The sequence below is a fragment of the Mchenga conophoros genome, linkage group LG15 (genome assembly GCF_057382185.1).
Source record: "Mchenga conophoros isolate Kocher_MC1m ecotype Shallow Benthic linkage group LG15, M_conophoros_male_GT1.1, whole genome shotgun sequence".
Lineage (NCBI taxonomy): Eukaryota > Metazoa > Chordata > Actinopteri > Cichliformes > Cichlidae > Mchenga > Mchenga conophoros.
The window spans coordinates 860,063-871,406 of record NC_140540.1 but is presented as its reverse complement, the minus strand read 5'-3'; the positions used below and the strand labels follow the sequence as shown (position 1 = coordinate 871,406).

At 42.6% G+C, this 11,344-nt stretch overlaps 1 protein-coding gene across 3 annotated transcripts; it reads left to right on the top strand.

The window, feature by feature from the left end:
- Positions 1-2,842: 2,842 nt before the first annotated feature.
- LOC146557430 (serine/threonine-protein kinase pdik1l-B) lies at positions 2,843-11,344 on the top strand. 3 transcript variants are annotated; one of them, XM_085247437.1, is made up of 4 exons: positions 2,843-3,015; positions 3,351-4,112; positions 5,596-5,821; positions 10,271-11,344. In XM_085247437.1, the coding sequence occupies exons 2-4, from the start codon at positions 3,375-3,377 to the stop codon at positions 10,513-10,515; spliced, it is 1,209 nt and encodes a 402-aa protein (XP_085103563.1). In that variant the 5' UTR covers positions 2,843-3,015; positions 3,351-3,374; the 3' UTR covers positions 10,516-11,344. The 3 variants fall into 3 exon arrangements, with proteins under 3 accessions (XP_085103563.1, XP_085103562.1, XP_085103564.1); XM_085247436.1 differs by lacking the exon at positions 2,843-3,015 and adding an exon at positions 3,082-3,228; XM_085247438.1 differs by lacking the exon at positions 2,843-3,015 and adding an exon at positions 3,097-3,116.

Here is an 11,344-nt window from a genome sequence, read left to right as displayed (position 1 = left end):
TAAATATCCCGGTAAGTAATATTAAGTTTGTTGAGTTTAGTAAACTTCGGTGAAATTAGAATACCAAGGAAAAAAATAACACTTAAAGAATTATTGCAGCTGTGGAATATTTCAGACAGTATGCTACTGAGGGCAGCTAACATAAGAGTTATGAGTTATAAGATATAATCTAAGTCGTAACATTGCTGTATGGAGCTGCAGGTTAACATAGCTGGACTGGCCATCGGGCATACCGGGCATATCCCCAGTGACTTATTTTTTATTTTTTTTGTAATGGCATGAACAATGAGAGGTGGTGGATTGGCCAGATGCAGGTCGATGTGTAGAAATAACTCCGTTGTTTGGTGGTGGCTATGACGGGGCTTCCACAGAGGCAACAGGTGGATGAGGGAAGGGGAGGCAGGAGGAGAGACCCGAAGCAGCCGCCAGTCCGAGTGTCAAGTGAACTGAACTTCAGGTAAGAAGTTATGACCTGCAGTCTATCTGGGTCAGATATAAACCAAGTTTAGGTGGAGTTTATTTTCATGTTGCTGACTTTTTACCCTCAGTTGCAATAACTCATACTGCGTTCTAGCCAGTTTGACGGAGTTTTTATACAGCTGGGTGGGTGCTATGATGTTACTGATAGTGAACTTTATTTTATTCATAAGGTTAGTTAGTAGAGTTGCCAACGGCTCCTTAAAAAAATGGAATGGTCCCTCATTCAGAGAAAATATTACACGTTTCGTATTGAGCTGAGAAGAGACGCAGTTTGTCCCGGACTTTAGCTAGAATGGAAAAAAGACACAAAGCTGGAGTTATTCTGTCGTTATGCTGCACAGCTGCCTCTTCTCTCATTCTCCCCCCTCCCTCTCCTGTTGCTACTTCAATCATGAAACTGATCAATGATCAGCTGATCGGCTTTTCTCTCTTGTTTATCGCCCACTTTGCGCCAGAAAGAGGAAACCAGCAGATGTTGCGCTAAACAACAGCAGCACGTTTAAGCTTGATCAGCTGTTGTTAGAATGTATTTAATATTAATTTCTAGTATCAGCTGATGTTTGCTGGAGCCACAGCTGTAAAGCTGCTGGTCATGATGTCTGTTTAGATATGTGGTGAGAGGGAAACATGAAGATGAAACCAGGAGATGTCCTTACTGAACCATCAGAGCTGAACAGGTGATGGAGAAACAGGTTTACCTTTTAGGTGACATGAATGAGTTGAAGGGAAGTTATGAACTGTTTCTGAGAGATAAATAACACCAGGATCCTTTTTTATGTAGCTGACAGCTGGTAACTGTGCAGGGGCGGGTCTAGCAAAGTTTTGCCAGGGGGCCAGGTAGGGCATTAACAGGGAAAGGTGGGCACAAAGAAATACTTTTCTTTCTTATTCTCATTTAAAATACCTAGTTTTTATTAAATAATTATCTAAATCTTACAACCAAAGTTTTTATCTGACGTAAAATGTATAGAAATCATACATATACCAACAAGACTGTACATCACTGTCACAACAGGGTTTGTTTTCAGTCAAAGTCTTTATGGCTTTACTACCTGGTGGGTCGGTCTGTAGTAAAAATGCCCAATTTTTTTGTCCCAGTCCAGCCCTGCAGGTTAATACTGGCAGTGTCACCATGCCAGCTGACTGTATTTTATCATCAGCCAGTGTTGTTCTTTATCAATATTACCAAAGTTTACGATAAGGCAGCATAGAAAGTATTTACTTGCTTTCAGGTTTCATTCAAATGTTAGTCTTTTCAGTTGTTTCCCCACTTTTTTCCTGTTTCAAAATCAAACACCAGTTTGTGAGAAGATTATCTTCTTTTTTTAACAGGCAGATAAAGTTTTGCATTGGCTAATTTGTCAATTGTTTGTTACAAATGTTCGTATTTTAATTTTCAAAAATGTTTTTGCCCAAAACATATGTGCACTATATGTCAGTAAAAATACTATGCAAATATTGATGTCCTTGACTGCTGAGTAAACACTGACAAAGCACTGATTGTATCTCTTGTACTTTATCAACGCAGTATCTAAAAACTTTGCACCGTAGTGGTTAAAATCTCATTCTAATAAGAGTTAAAAGTGCATTTGGTTATTAGGTTTATAGGATTATTGAATTATGGTTAAGGGTTGGTAGAATTTTTTTTTAAAACATTATCTGCCAATTAAATCTGCCACCCTTCTCCAAATCTGTGCCCCTACCTGGCCCCCCCAACAAAAATTTTCTAGACACGCCACTGCACATAACCTCTGTCACACTTGGGATTTTGGAGTTCATGTGAATCTTTGAGGCTGAAACGATTTTCAGACTAAAACAGCATTTCATTTATTTTAAAGTTGCTTCTGAAATGCAGCCGCAGACCGTCCGACGAGCTTCTCGACATTCTCAAAGATTGAGATTCAGTCATTAAACGATGCCCAACAACATTTTGAAATGGTGCATTTGTCCATTTGTGAGTTCTGTGCATGCGACTTTGCCACACTGATACTGATAAGTTCTACCCACACTGACTTTGTTTGCTGTTTACAGATTTTGTTGGATCAAACACAAAGAACACCAGAACCGTATTTAAATGAGCTATTTGTAACTGCTAACCGAATTTTTTTGCGTTTACACAGACAAATTCTTTTGTTGTTCGTTCAAATAAAAGCTCCATCTGGGCCTTCGTTTTCATTATTTACCAAAATAATGGTGTCCGTTTTTGACGTAACAAATTCCCTGTCTGAACTCCAACGTGGGCGGGGCTCGGACAATTCGAATCACATTACACGTCTCGGACTTGGCGCTCAACCAATCACAACGCGGTACTGAGGTTTCTTAGCCAATGACGATGCGTGTATAGGCAGAGCGGGATGTTCCGAAACTTAGACACGGAAGTTTGTGACGTTTTCGTCTGCGTTTCCTGTGTGTGTCATAAACAACAACAAAGAAACTCGTATTTGTTGAACATGGTTTCGTGTAAAGTGCCTCCAGTTGAATAAACGGAGGATTCAAGGCGTTCCGTCGCTCATAAAAGAAGCTGAAGTGTTCCGGGTAAGTCGGAAATCAAAGTAGGAAGAGCTTCGTGTTTCGATGCCCTTTTAAACCACAGACTGCGCCATGTTAAACGCGCCGTCGGTTACCACCTTCATACGGTCAGTCGGAAGCGTTATTGTCTGTAATATACGGTTCATGATTGTTCTTCAGTTAAGCTTTATTTTAAGATTTATTATGTTGACTCGTTACGAACCTGAACGTCAACTTGAGGTTAGTATTTTCTCCTGTCATAAGCTACGATATGGATAAATGTAACGCTTGCTTACTATATTAAAGCGCTGTTTACGGTGTGTATATATATTAATTGTATAACATTAATCTGTGTTTGTCAGGAGACACAGCAGCTTCCGGGAGAGATGGAGGAGCTCTACACCTTAGAGAGGGAGGTGGGACGAGGCAGTTACGGCGTGGTGTTTGAGGGCCGTATGGCCAAAACTGGACAGAAGGTGGCTATTAAGCGGCTGCCCTGCAGCAACCCAGAGTGTATTGAACTCTACTTGCAAGAGCTGTGGGCCATGAGAACCACAGCCAGGAACCACGTCAATGTCATTGCACTGCACAGCTGCCTCCTGCAGACGGGGTCCAGGAGCCTGAAGACCTTAAAACCAGGGAAACTGCCCCTGCGTCTGGTTGAGAGCGTGCTCAAAGGAAGTGTGGTCACAGCAAAGCAAAGTCAGGAAAGGACCAATCCTCAGTCTAACACCAGGAGGACAAACTCTGGCTTCAGACTGCAGGACAGGACTAACACTGTGCAGGCCAGAGCTCATCTCCATAACAAGGATGAATCAAATGCATCTGATTCCACAACCCCTCAAAGGCCTCAGAGCAGAGTCAGGAAGAGACCGGCCCCGAGGGAGGAAGAGCAGACTGCGCCGCTGCGCTGCTTGGCCCTATGGCTCGTGATGGAGTACTGTGATGGAGGAGACTTGAATCAGTACCTGCTCTCCAGGCCCCCAGATGCTCAGCGTAACCACAACGTGGTGCAACAGCTGTGCAGCGCCGTGGCCTTCCTACATAGCCTGGGAATCACCCACCGGGACCTGAAACCTGACAATGTGCTGGTGTGTGTGACACCAAAAGGCCCCGTCGTCAAGGTGGGCAGATGTGACGGTGTTTATCTCAGATCAAGTGGCGTCAAGCTTTGTTTGAAAAGTCACACTGTTCAAATTTGAAGGCACATTAGTGCTTAATAGTTCTGCTCTCTGAGGGGGTGTTTGCTTTTCACAGCAGCAGTCTGCTTGAGACGCAATTAACATAAGAAAGTAAAATATGAAGAAAACAATTGGAAACAAAATTGCTCTACTGATCTCTTTATAGCTAAGCAATGAACACATTATATACAAAGCAGAGGGAAAATATTTATGGCACAGCAGTGCAGCCAGGAAGTGAGATTCTACTGAAAGTCAAATCACAGATCAAGTGTTCGTGTAAATCCATGTAAACCCAAACAAGCCAGATTATCTGGTGACTTTTTATCTTTATATGTGGAACAAATGAAACTCTAAATTAAGATGCAGCTACAGGTTGCTTTCATTGTTTGTTGATCTGCCACTTACATCTCTACAGAACATCAGAAAGTCATGAAGCATGTCCAGCCAAAAGTGATGTCCTCACATGTAAAGAGCACTCTACCAACATTGACTCATCATTCTGTAATGATCAGACCTTACGTATCTTTGTAAATCATCTTAGATGCGTGGATGAGTCTTGATGAAACTTTGGCCACTGTGACTGCCAACATCTCTTTGGTGCTTACAAATATTTTTACTCATCCCACACATTGTTCGATCAAGCACCAAATAAAAGTGTCACTGTATAGAATACAAAGTCAGATTAGAGTAGCGTGTCACGATATAATATAAATCAGGGGTCCCCAATCCCAGTCCACGAGGGCCGGTGTCCCTGCAGGTTTTAGATCTCACCCTGGGTCAACACACCTGAATCACATGATTAGTTCATTACCAGGCGTCTGGAGAACTTCAAGATGGTTATTTATCCATTTAAATCAGCTGTGATGGATCAAGGACACACATCTAAAACCTGCAGGGACACCGGCCCTCGTGGACTGGGATTAGGGACCCTGATATAAATGATCATAGCATATGTATGTTTCCCATCTTCCCAATGGTTGATTAATTTTCTACCAGTTGGCTAGTAGGAAAAAAAACTTTGTGTGCCAGCTTTTCTTTCCTTTTCTTTTTTGTTCTAAGCCAGATATTAAAAGTAAAGGACAGCGCTTTTTACTGTCCTTCTAAAACCAGGGGTAGGCAACTCCAGGCCTCGAGGGCCGGTGTCCTGCAGGTTTTAGATGTTTCCTTGATCCATCACAGCTGATTTAAAGGGCTAAACGACTCCTCAGCATTTCTGAAGTTCTCCAGAGGCCTGGTAATGAACTAATCATTTGATTCAGGTGTGTTAACCCAGGGTGAGATCTAAAGCCTGCAGGACACTGGCCCTCGAGGCCTGGAGTTGCCTACCCCTGTTCTAAAACTATTGGTGGCACATTGATGAGACTAAGCCCAAGCTGTAAGCTAACCGAAGGCGTGCTGGTTTTTCTTTTTCTTCTTTAACCTCGAGGTGGCAGATTTTGGTCTGAGCAAAATGAGTGAGGGCTCCGTGGATGGCGGCCTGACCAGACAGCACTTCTCCTCCACCTGTGGTTCGGACTTCTACATGGCTCCAGAGGTGTGGGGCGGGCTGACCTACACGGCCCAGGCAGACATATTCTCTCTGGGCGTGATGTTTTGGGCGGTCCTGGAGAGAATCACCTTTCTGGAAGAAGGGACGACTCAGGAACAACTGGGTAAGCGTCTCGCTGAGAGAAGACGTCACCATAAGCCTCTGCCTCACTATTTGGCGCACTCGCAGGAAGGTGGGAAAGGTTGAGTGTGCGGTCAGCCTGGTGATGATGCATCGCGCTGAATCCAGTTTGCCTTAATTAAGTGGCACATATTAAAAATGTCAGCTGCTATACATCATTCATTTATCAAGCATGGATGGTACGATCATAGATCTAAATAGCAAAAAGATGAATGATGATTTATGCAATGCTGATGTGGATTATAGTACCTTGTATTTTAATACAAGCTGACATTATGTAATTCAGCCTTCCATCTTATTAAGAATTTGAGAAATCTGCGTGTTCGTCCATTCTCTCATCTTTGCTCCAGACCTGAGAAAGTTTTAATGATCGCTGGTTCTCTGCAGTGACTGCTGCCCACTCCACTCAGTAAGAGCCATAATAAGAGGGAGATGCAGCATTCAGAAATAAACTGAGATCTCTGAATCCCACAACAGCAAAGTGGTGACAGTGTAACTTTCAGGAGAAATAAAAGCACTTTTAAAAACGATATTTTGTGGAAAGGTTAGCAAACTTTGATTTGACTTTGACTGCATGATTCGTAAAAAATGTACAAACTTCAGACTCCAGCTTTCTTTCTGCCAGCTCCTCCTAATAATAGCATATAAAACGATATCAAATATAAGTCATATATTTGGATGTGTGACGCGTAACTTAACACAGCGGTCCCCAACCCCCGGCCCACGGACCGGTTTGGTAGCGGGCCGCGAGAGTTGAGGCTCGGGTGTGAAATTGATGGTTTTCAGGGTTTTTATCATTAACTCTGTTTCCCTGGGTCTTTCCCGTGTCGTAGTTGTGCGTCTTATTTTGAAAGAAATGTTTATGCGTTACCATAGCGACAAGAGAGCATTAAGGGGCGGAGAGGAGGACGTTACTCTCGATGTTGTTGGCGCATTTCAGGAGGACGCTGCTAATAAATTCAATTCAATCTTTATTGGCAGACTTCATGTCCATAAAAACAAGACAAGAAACACACACACAACTCCCCCCCACCCCCCACAACACAAGGTATACACCATTAAATATATATATGTATATAAATAAGTATATAAAGCATTAGTAAAAATATAAAACCATAATATACATAAAACACAATTACTTAAAATAAATCAATAAATACACAAACACTTTAACCAGTGCTTTCTGAGACTGGATGAGTAACGGGAACCACTCAGTGTTGGATCTGTAAGTGCTAAAATTATACTGTTACTCGAACCATCCAGTCGTTCTCTAAAACTGAACATTAACTTTCTTAAAAGTGCTTTAAAAGTCCAAACACCCACAGCTACAAACATCTGGCTGGCACTACCACTTCTAGGTATCCTGCAAAGGATTCTCATTGCATCATTATATGCAACATGCAGCTTCTGCATGCTACATTGTTTGTAGGATGACCACAAGGGGGCAGTATATAGCGTGTGCAATACGCTTTAAACAAAGCCACTTTAACTGGAAGTGAACAAAAGCTGAATTTGCCTGCACATAGAGCTTACACCGCTGTCTGTATATGTCATCATCATCATTCATTTTCTCAGTAATAAAGTGACCGAGGTATTTCACCTTTTTAAGAACTTCAAGAGGTTTTTGTGCCAGTTTAAACAAAGGGAAATTTAGCTGTTTATCCTGCTTGGTTCTACATATCAAAACAGCACTTTTAGCAGCATTGTACTCAATGTCATATTGCACACCATATTCAGTACAGACATTAAGAAGATCCTGTAACCCAGCACTGCTTGGACTAAAAACAACCAGGTCATCTGCATACATGAGATGATTTATCAGTGCTTTACTTAATATACACCCAGTGTTACAGGCTCTCAGCTGTATGGACAAATCATCAACATACAAATTAAATAAAATTGGAGACAAAATCCCACCCTGTCTGACACCAAAGGGGGCAGAAATACTGCTTCCCCATTTAACCTGCATGTTCTGATGAGCGTACCAGTAAGAGAGAATCCTCGCCATGTATTGAGGAACTCCCCGTCTCTTCAGTTTATCAAAAAGTTTTCTGTGGTTCACTCGATCAAAAGCCTGAGAGGCATCAATGAAACACGAGGACAGATGGATTTTTAGCCCTGTACAAACTGACTATTTCCTTGAGTGCATATATGCACATGTCAGTGCCGCGCTTTGGTTTGAAGCCAAACTGATTATCCAGAGAAGAGATGAACACACTAACTCTGTCAAACACAATCTCTGATCTGAGAGGTTTTGTGGTCAGCAGCAGCTCAGTCGGTGGTTCCAAGTTTTACACGAATGAGTCCTCAGTCTGTTGCTACAGCTTTAAAGACGATTGCCTATATTTTCCTAAGTGGCAGATGAGTTGGTATTTGTGTATGACAACATAATTTGTCCTTTTCGTACGTCAGCATTGTCATCAAACTCTGATGCCGTGGCATTGGAAGTATAACGTCTCCAAAGTTGTTGGCAGTTCGATTCGAGCAGAGGAGGGCACCGAGCCATGCGCTGGAGCTCCGCAGTGAGATTTTAATTTCTTTTCTTGATGTCTCGTCAGAAACCCGCGTGGCCGTCGGATGGTGCAGCGTCTCGACGTACAATAACACAGAGCGCTGTTCTGCTCTCAGAGAGTAATGAAATGGCTGCAACACCGACGTCTCATTTTGTTCGCACAAACCCGATTCTGCTCAGAGGAGACCGAGCAGCGGGGCGATGTGAAGCATTATCCCCCAGTTTAGTGCCCGAGAACTTCCCTGAGTCGTTGATGTTTATGCTGAAAGAAGATGCTTACAATTGGAGAGTTGTGTGAGTGGATCATTTTTCCCTTTAATAAAAAAAGTAGAGTTTAGCAGCTCAGCTATCACAAAGAGAAAACCGAGAGATTCAACTGAAGGTGTTTCAAAGGTAGAAATAACGCTCCATTATTTAACTTTAGCGTGTCTGAGGATGTGCACGCCCACATGCTTACACAACGATCCAGGGGAGCGGAGAGGAGCCAATCACAGAAAAGCCAGACTCAGCCTCCTGTGCTTTAGGCCTGGAAAGCCTTCATGGCGTTTTGCTCAGTCAGGTTAGGCAATGATTTGCTGGGCTCTGACTCGGGCCAGCGTTACTCAGACTTCAGTGTTGACCTCAGGCTTTTATGAACAATGTGTCACCTTAGGGTCCTCTGTGATTTTGGTCACACTACCTCAAAAACCTGGTGTTGAGCTAAAGTACCAACCGATGCTTTTCAAATGACTTTTTAAAATTTTTGCAGCACAGTGATGCGGCTTTATTAGTTTCCCTCCATTAATCTCATTTTTCTGTTAGTTAATGTAGTTGTCTTATGTCTAATGATGACAAATGACCAGTTCAAGTGAGTTCACAGTTTTATCTTATGGTTTCTTGATTACACTTATCAAAATCTTCTGGTGCAAAAGGAAGAAAAGAAGCTCAAATATTTCAACTTTGATTCTGAAGATCAGAGGCAGGAAGTTCTTTCTGCTCATGGGTTAGGATCATGTTCAGCCTACAGAAGCAAGCACATACACTTGTATGTAATGACACCTGTGGACAGGTCGGGCTGAAATATACTGAACACCTTTCAAAGTGTTGACATCATGTAGTGACCAAATCACAGTCTGTGAACACATTTAAACATGAAAACACTCGTTTCACCATCCGTGTGTCTAAATCTTTTTTAATGTAAACAGTTATTGTTAAAGTGAGGTGCAGGAAGTGTTTGCATCCAAGGAAACTGACGTGTGACAGGATTACTGTCCGTGGAGTCAGAGCTAGAACCTTTACGGGTTTCCGTCATCTTGGGGTCATGTTAGCTAAACCTTGGAGTAGGTGCCTGAACGTCATCTCATCTTTGCTAATAATGATCCGACTCTTACGCCGTAGCACTCTAAGCCAGACTGATTACACTTGATGCTGTGTCACAGGGCCAATCAGAGCCCTCAGTTCATCATGTGATGCTTGATGGATTGTTCCTGTGAAGGAGTAATGCTGGCCCTGAGCTCTTATTGAATCTCCATTTTCTTTGTAAAGGACCGATACATAAGAAATGTCACACAAGCTTTTTATCACATGCATACTAACAGTCTGCCACATGCAGACACATAGAAGGGAAATAGTTTTACTGAGCCATCCACAAATAGTCTCCACAAAGAGAGCAATTTATGAGAGCTAAGAAAATCCCAGCGTCAATTTAATTTAAACACTTTTGTGTTCCACGTTTTTCCTTGTCATTTAATTGTAATTATGTTGTTTCTGATTAGTCCATGAATGACTCATTAATAAAGTGTGTCTCGTCGTGCTCTGAACATCTTGCACACCCTGTTAGTAATTCCTGGTAATATTCCACGCCAGCTTCTCAAAGTCACTGAGGTCTGAGGCGCTCTGCCGTGTCTAACCTACCCGTCTTCCTCCCCGTTTCCCCTTCAGGCGCCTACGTGTGCAAGGGACGCTCAGGCTGGCTGATGCCGCTGGGAGAGGCTCTGTGGGAGAATGCAGAGCTCCAGCTGTGCATCCCGACGAAGTTTAAGAGAGCGCCCCCGCTGCCGCCCCCTCCCGGCCCTGCCACGTGCGCCCTGCTTTCAGAGATGCTCGCCTCAAACCCGGACGCCCGGCCGACGGCTGACCAGCTGGGGGCCAGGGTGCGCTCCGCTCTGAGAGAGGACTCCCACTGACACAGAGTACACTTGAAAGACTGTAATGGGCTGAACGACAGTAAGGAGCCCAGACTGCAGTTCGTCCTGTTTGTTTAAAGGTTTTTTAATTCCACATTATTATTATTATTATTATTATTATTATTATTATTATTAATTTAGCCTAGGTATGGCTCTACTGAGCTATAAGGACATAAAAGTAGTAGGCTTAAATCTGTAGCGTGGGTCGGACTACATAATGCTGTGTGTGCTGAAATAACTCTGTGATACTATTTTTGTGTCTAAGCTGTAATGTTTCAGTTTATGCTGTTATATATTTTCACAAAGGTGTGTGTGGACATGATTTTAATACTCAGTTTCACTCAAACGTTCTCACCTCAAATCTTCAGAACAAAATGTCTATTTATTCTTCTGTTTTAGTGAAATATAACCTTTGTATACGTCAGTTTACTTACTCTCAGAGGCACTTAGCGTCTTTTTTCCTGCCTGTGTGCATTCAAACATTAATATTTGAGTTTGTCATTTGTAAATATTTCTTCTTCATTTCACGTGTTTGCTTTGAGTTAGTGACGCCGTCAGCTGTTTACAGGATTTTCAAACTTGTGTCATATCTGCTGCACAGCACAAGGCTCGCTGTGACGGACGGTCGCTAACGTCTCCTCCTGAACAGGAAATTAAAGCCAGGCATGTGGATTGTTGCTGATCATATCCACGCAGTGTTCACTCTGTTTATTAGTGATCATCAGTCTCAGTCACATGCGTGGATGAATGGAGATCGATTATAACATCAACTGTGTCCTAAATTTCTTGTTAATCTCATGTAATTTAAATAAAGATGGATTTATAACCT

What these genes read in the sequence shown, in the direction of transcription:
- LOC146557430 (XM_085247436.1), top strand. Translation starts at nt 3,082, where the DNA reads ATGTTAAACGCGCCGTCGGTTACCACCTTCATACGGTCAGTCGGAAGC. An exon ending in CAAAAGGCCCCGTCGTCAAG is followed by an intron (nt 4,113 to 5,595) that starts GTGGGCAGATGT and finishes TTTAACCTCGAG; the next exon opens with GTGGCAGATTTTGGTCTGAG. An exon ending in GACGACTCAGGAACAACTGG is followed by an intron (nt 5,822 to 10,270) that starts GTAAGCGTCTCG and finishes TTTCCCCTTCAG; the next exon opens with GCGCCTACGTGTGCAAGGGA.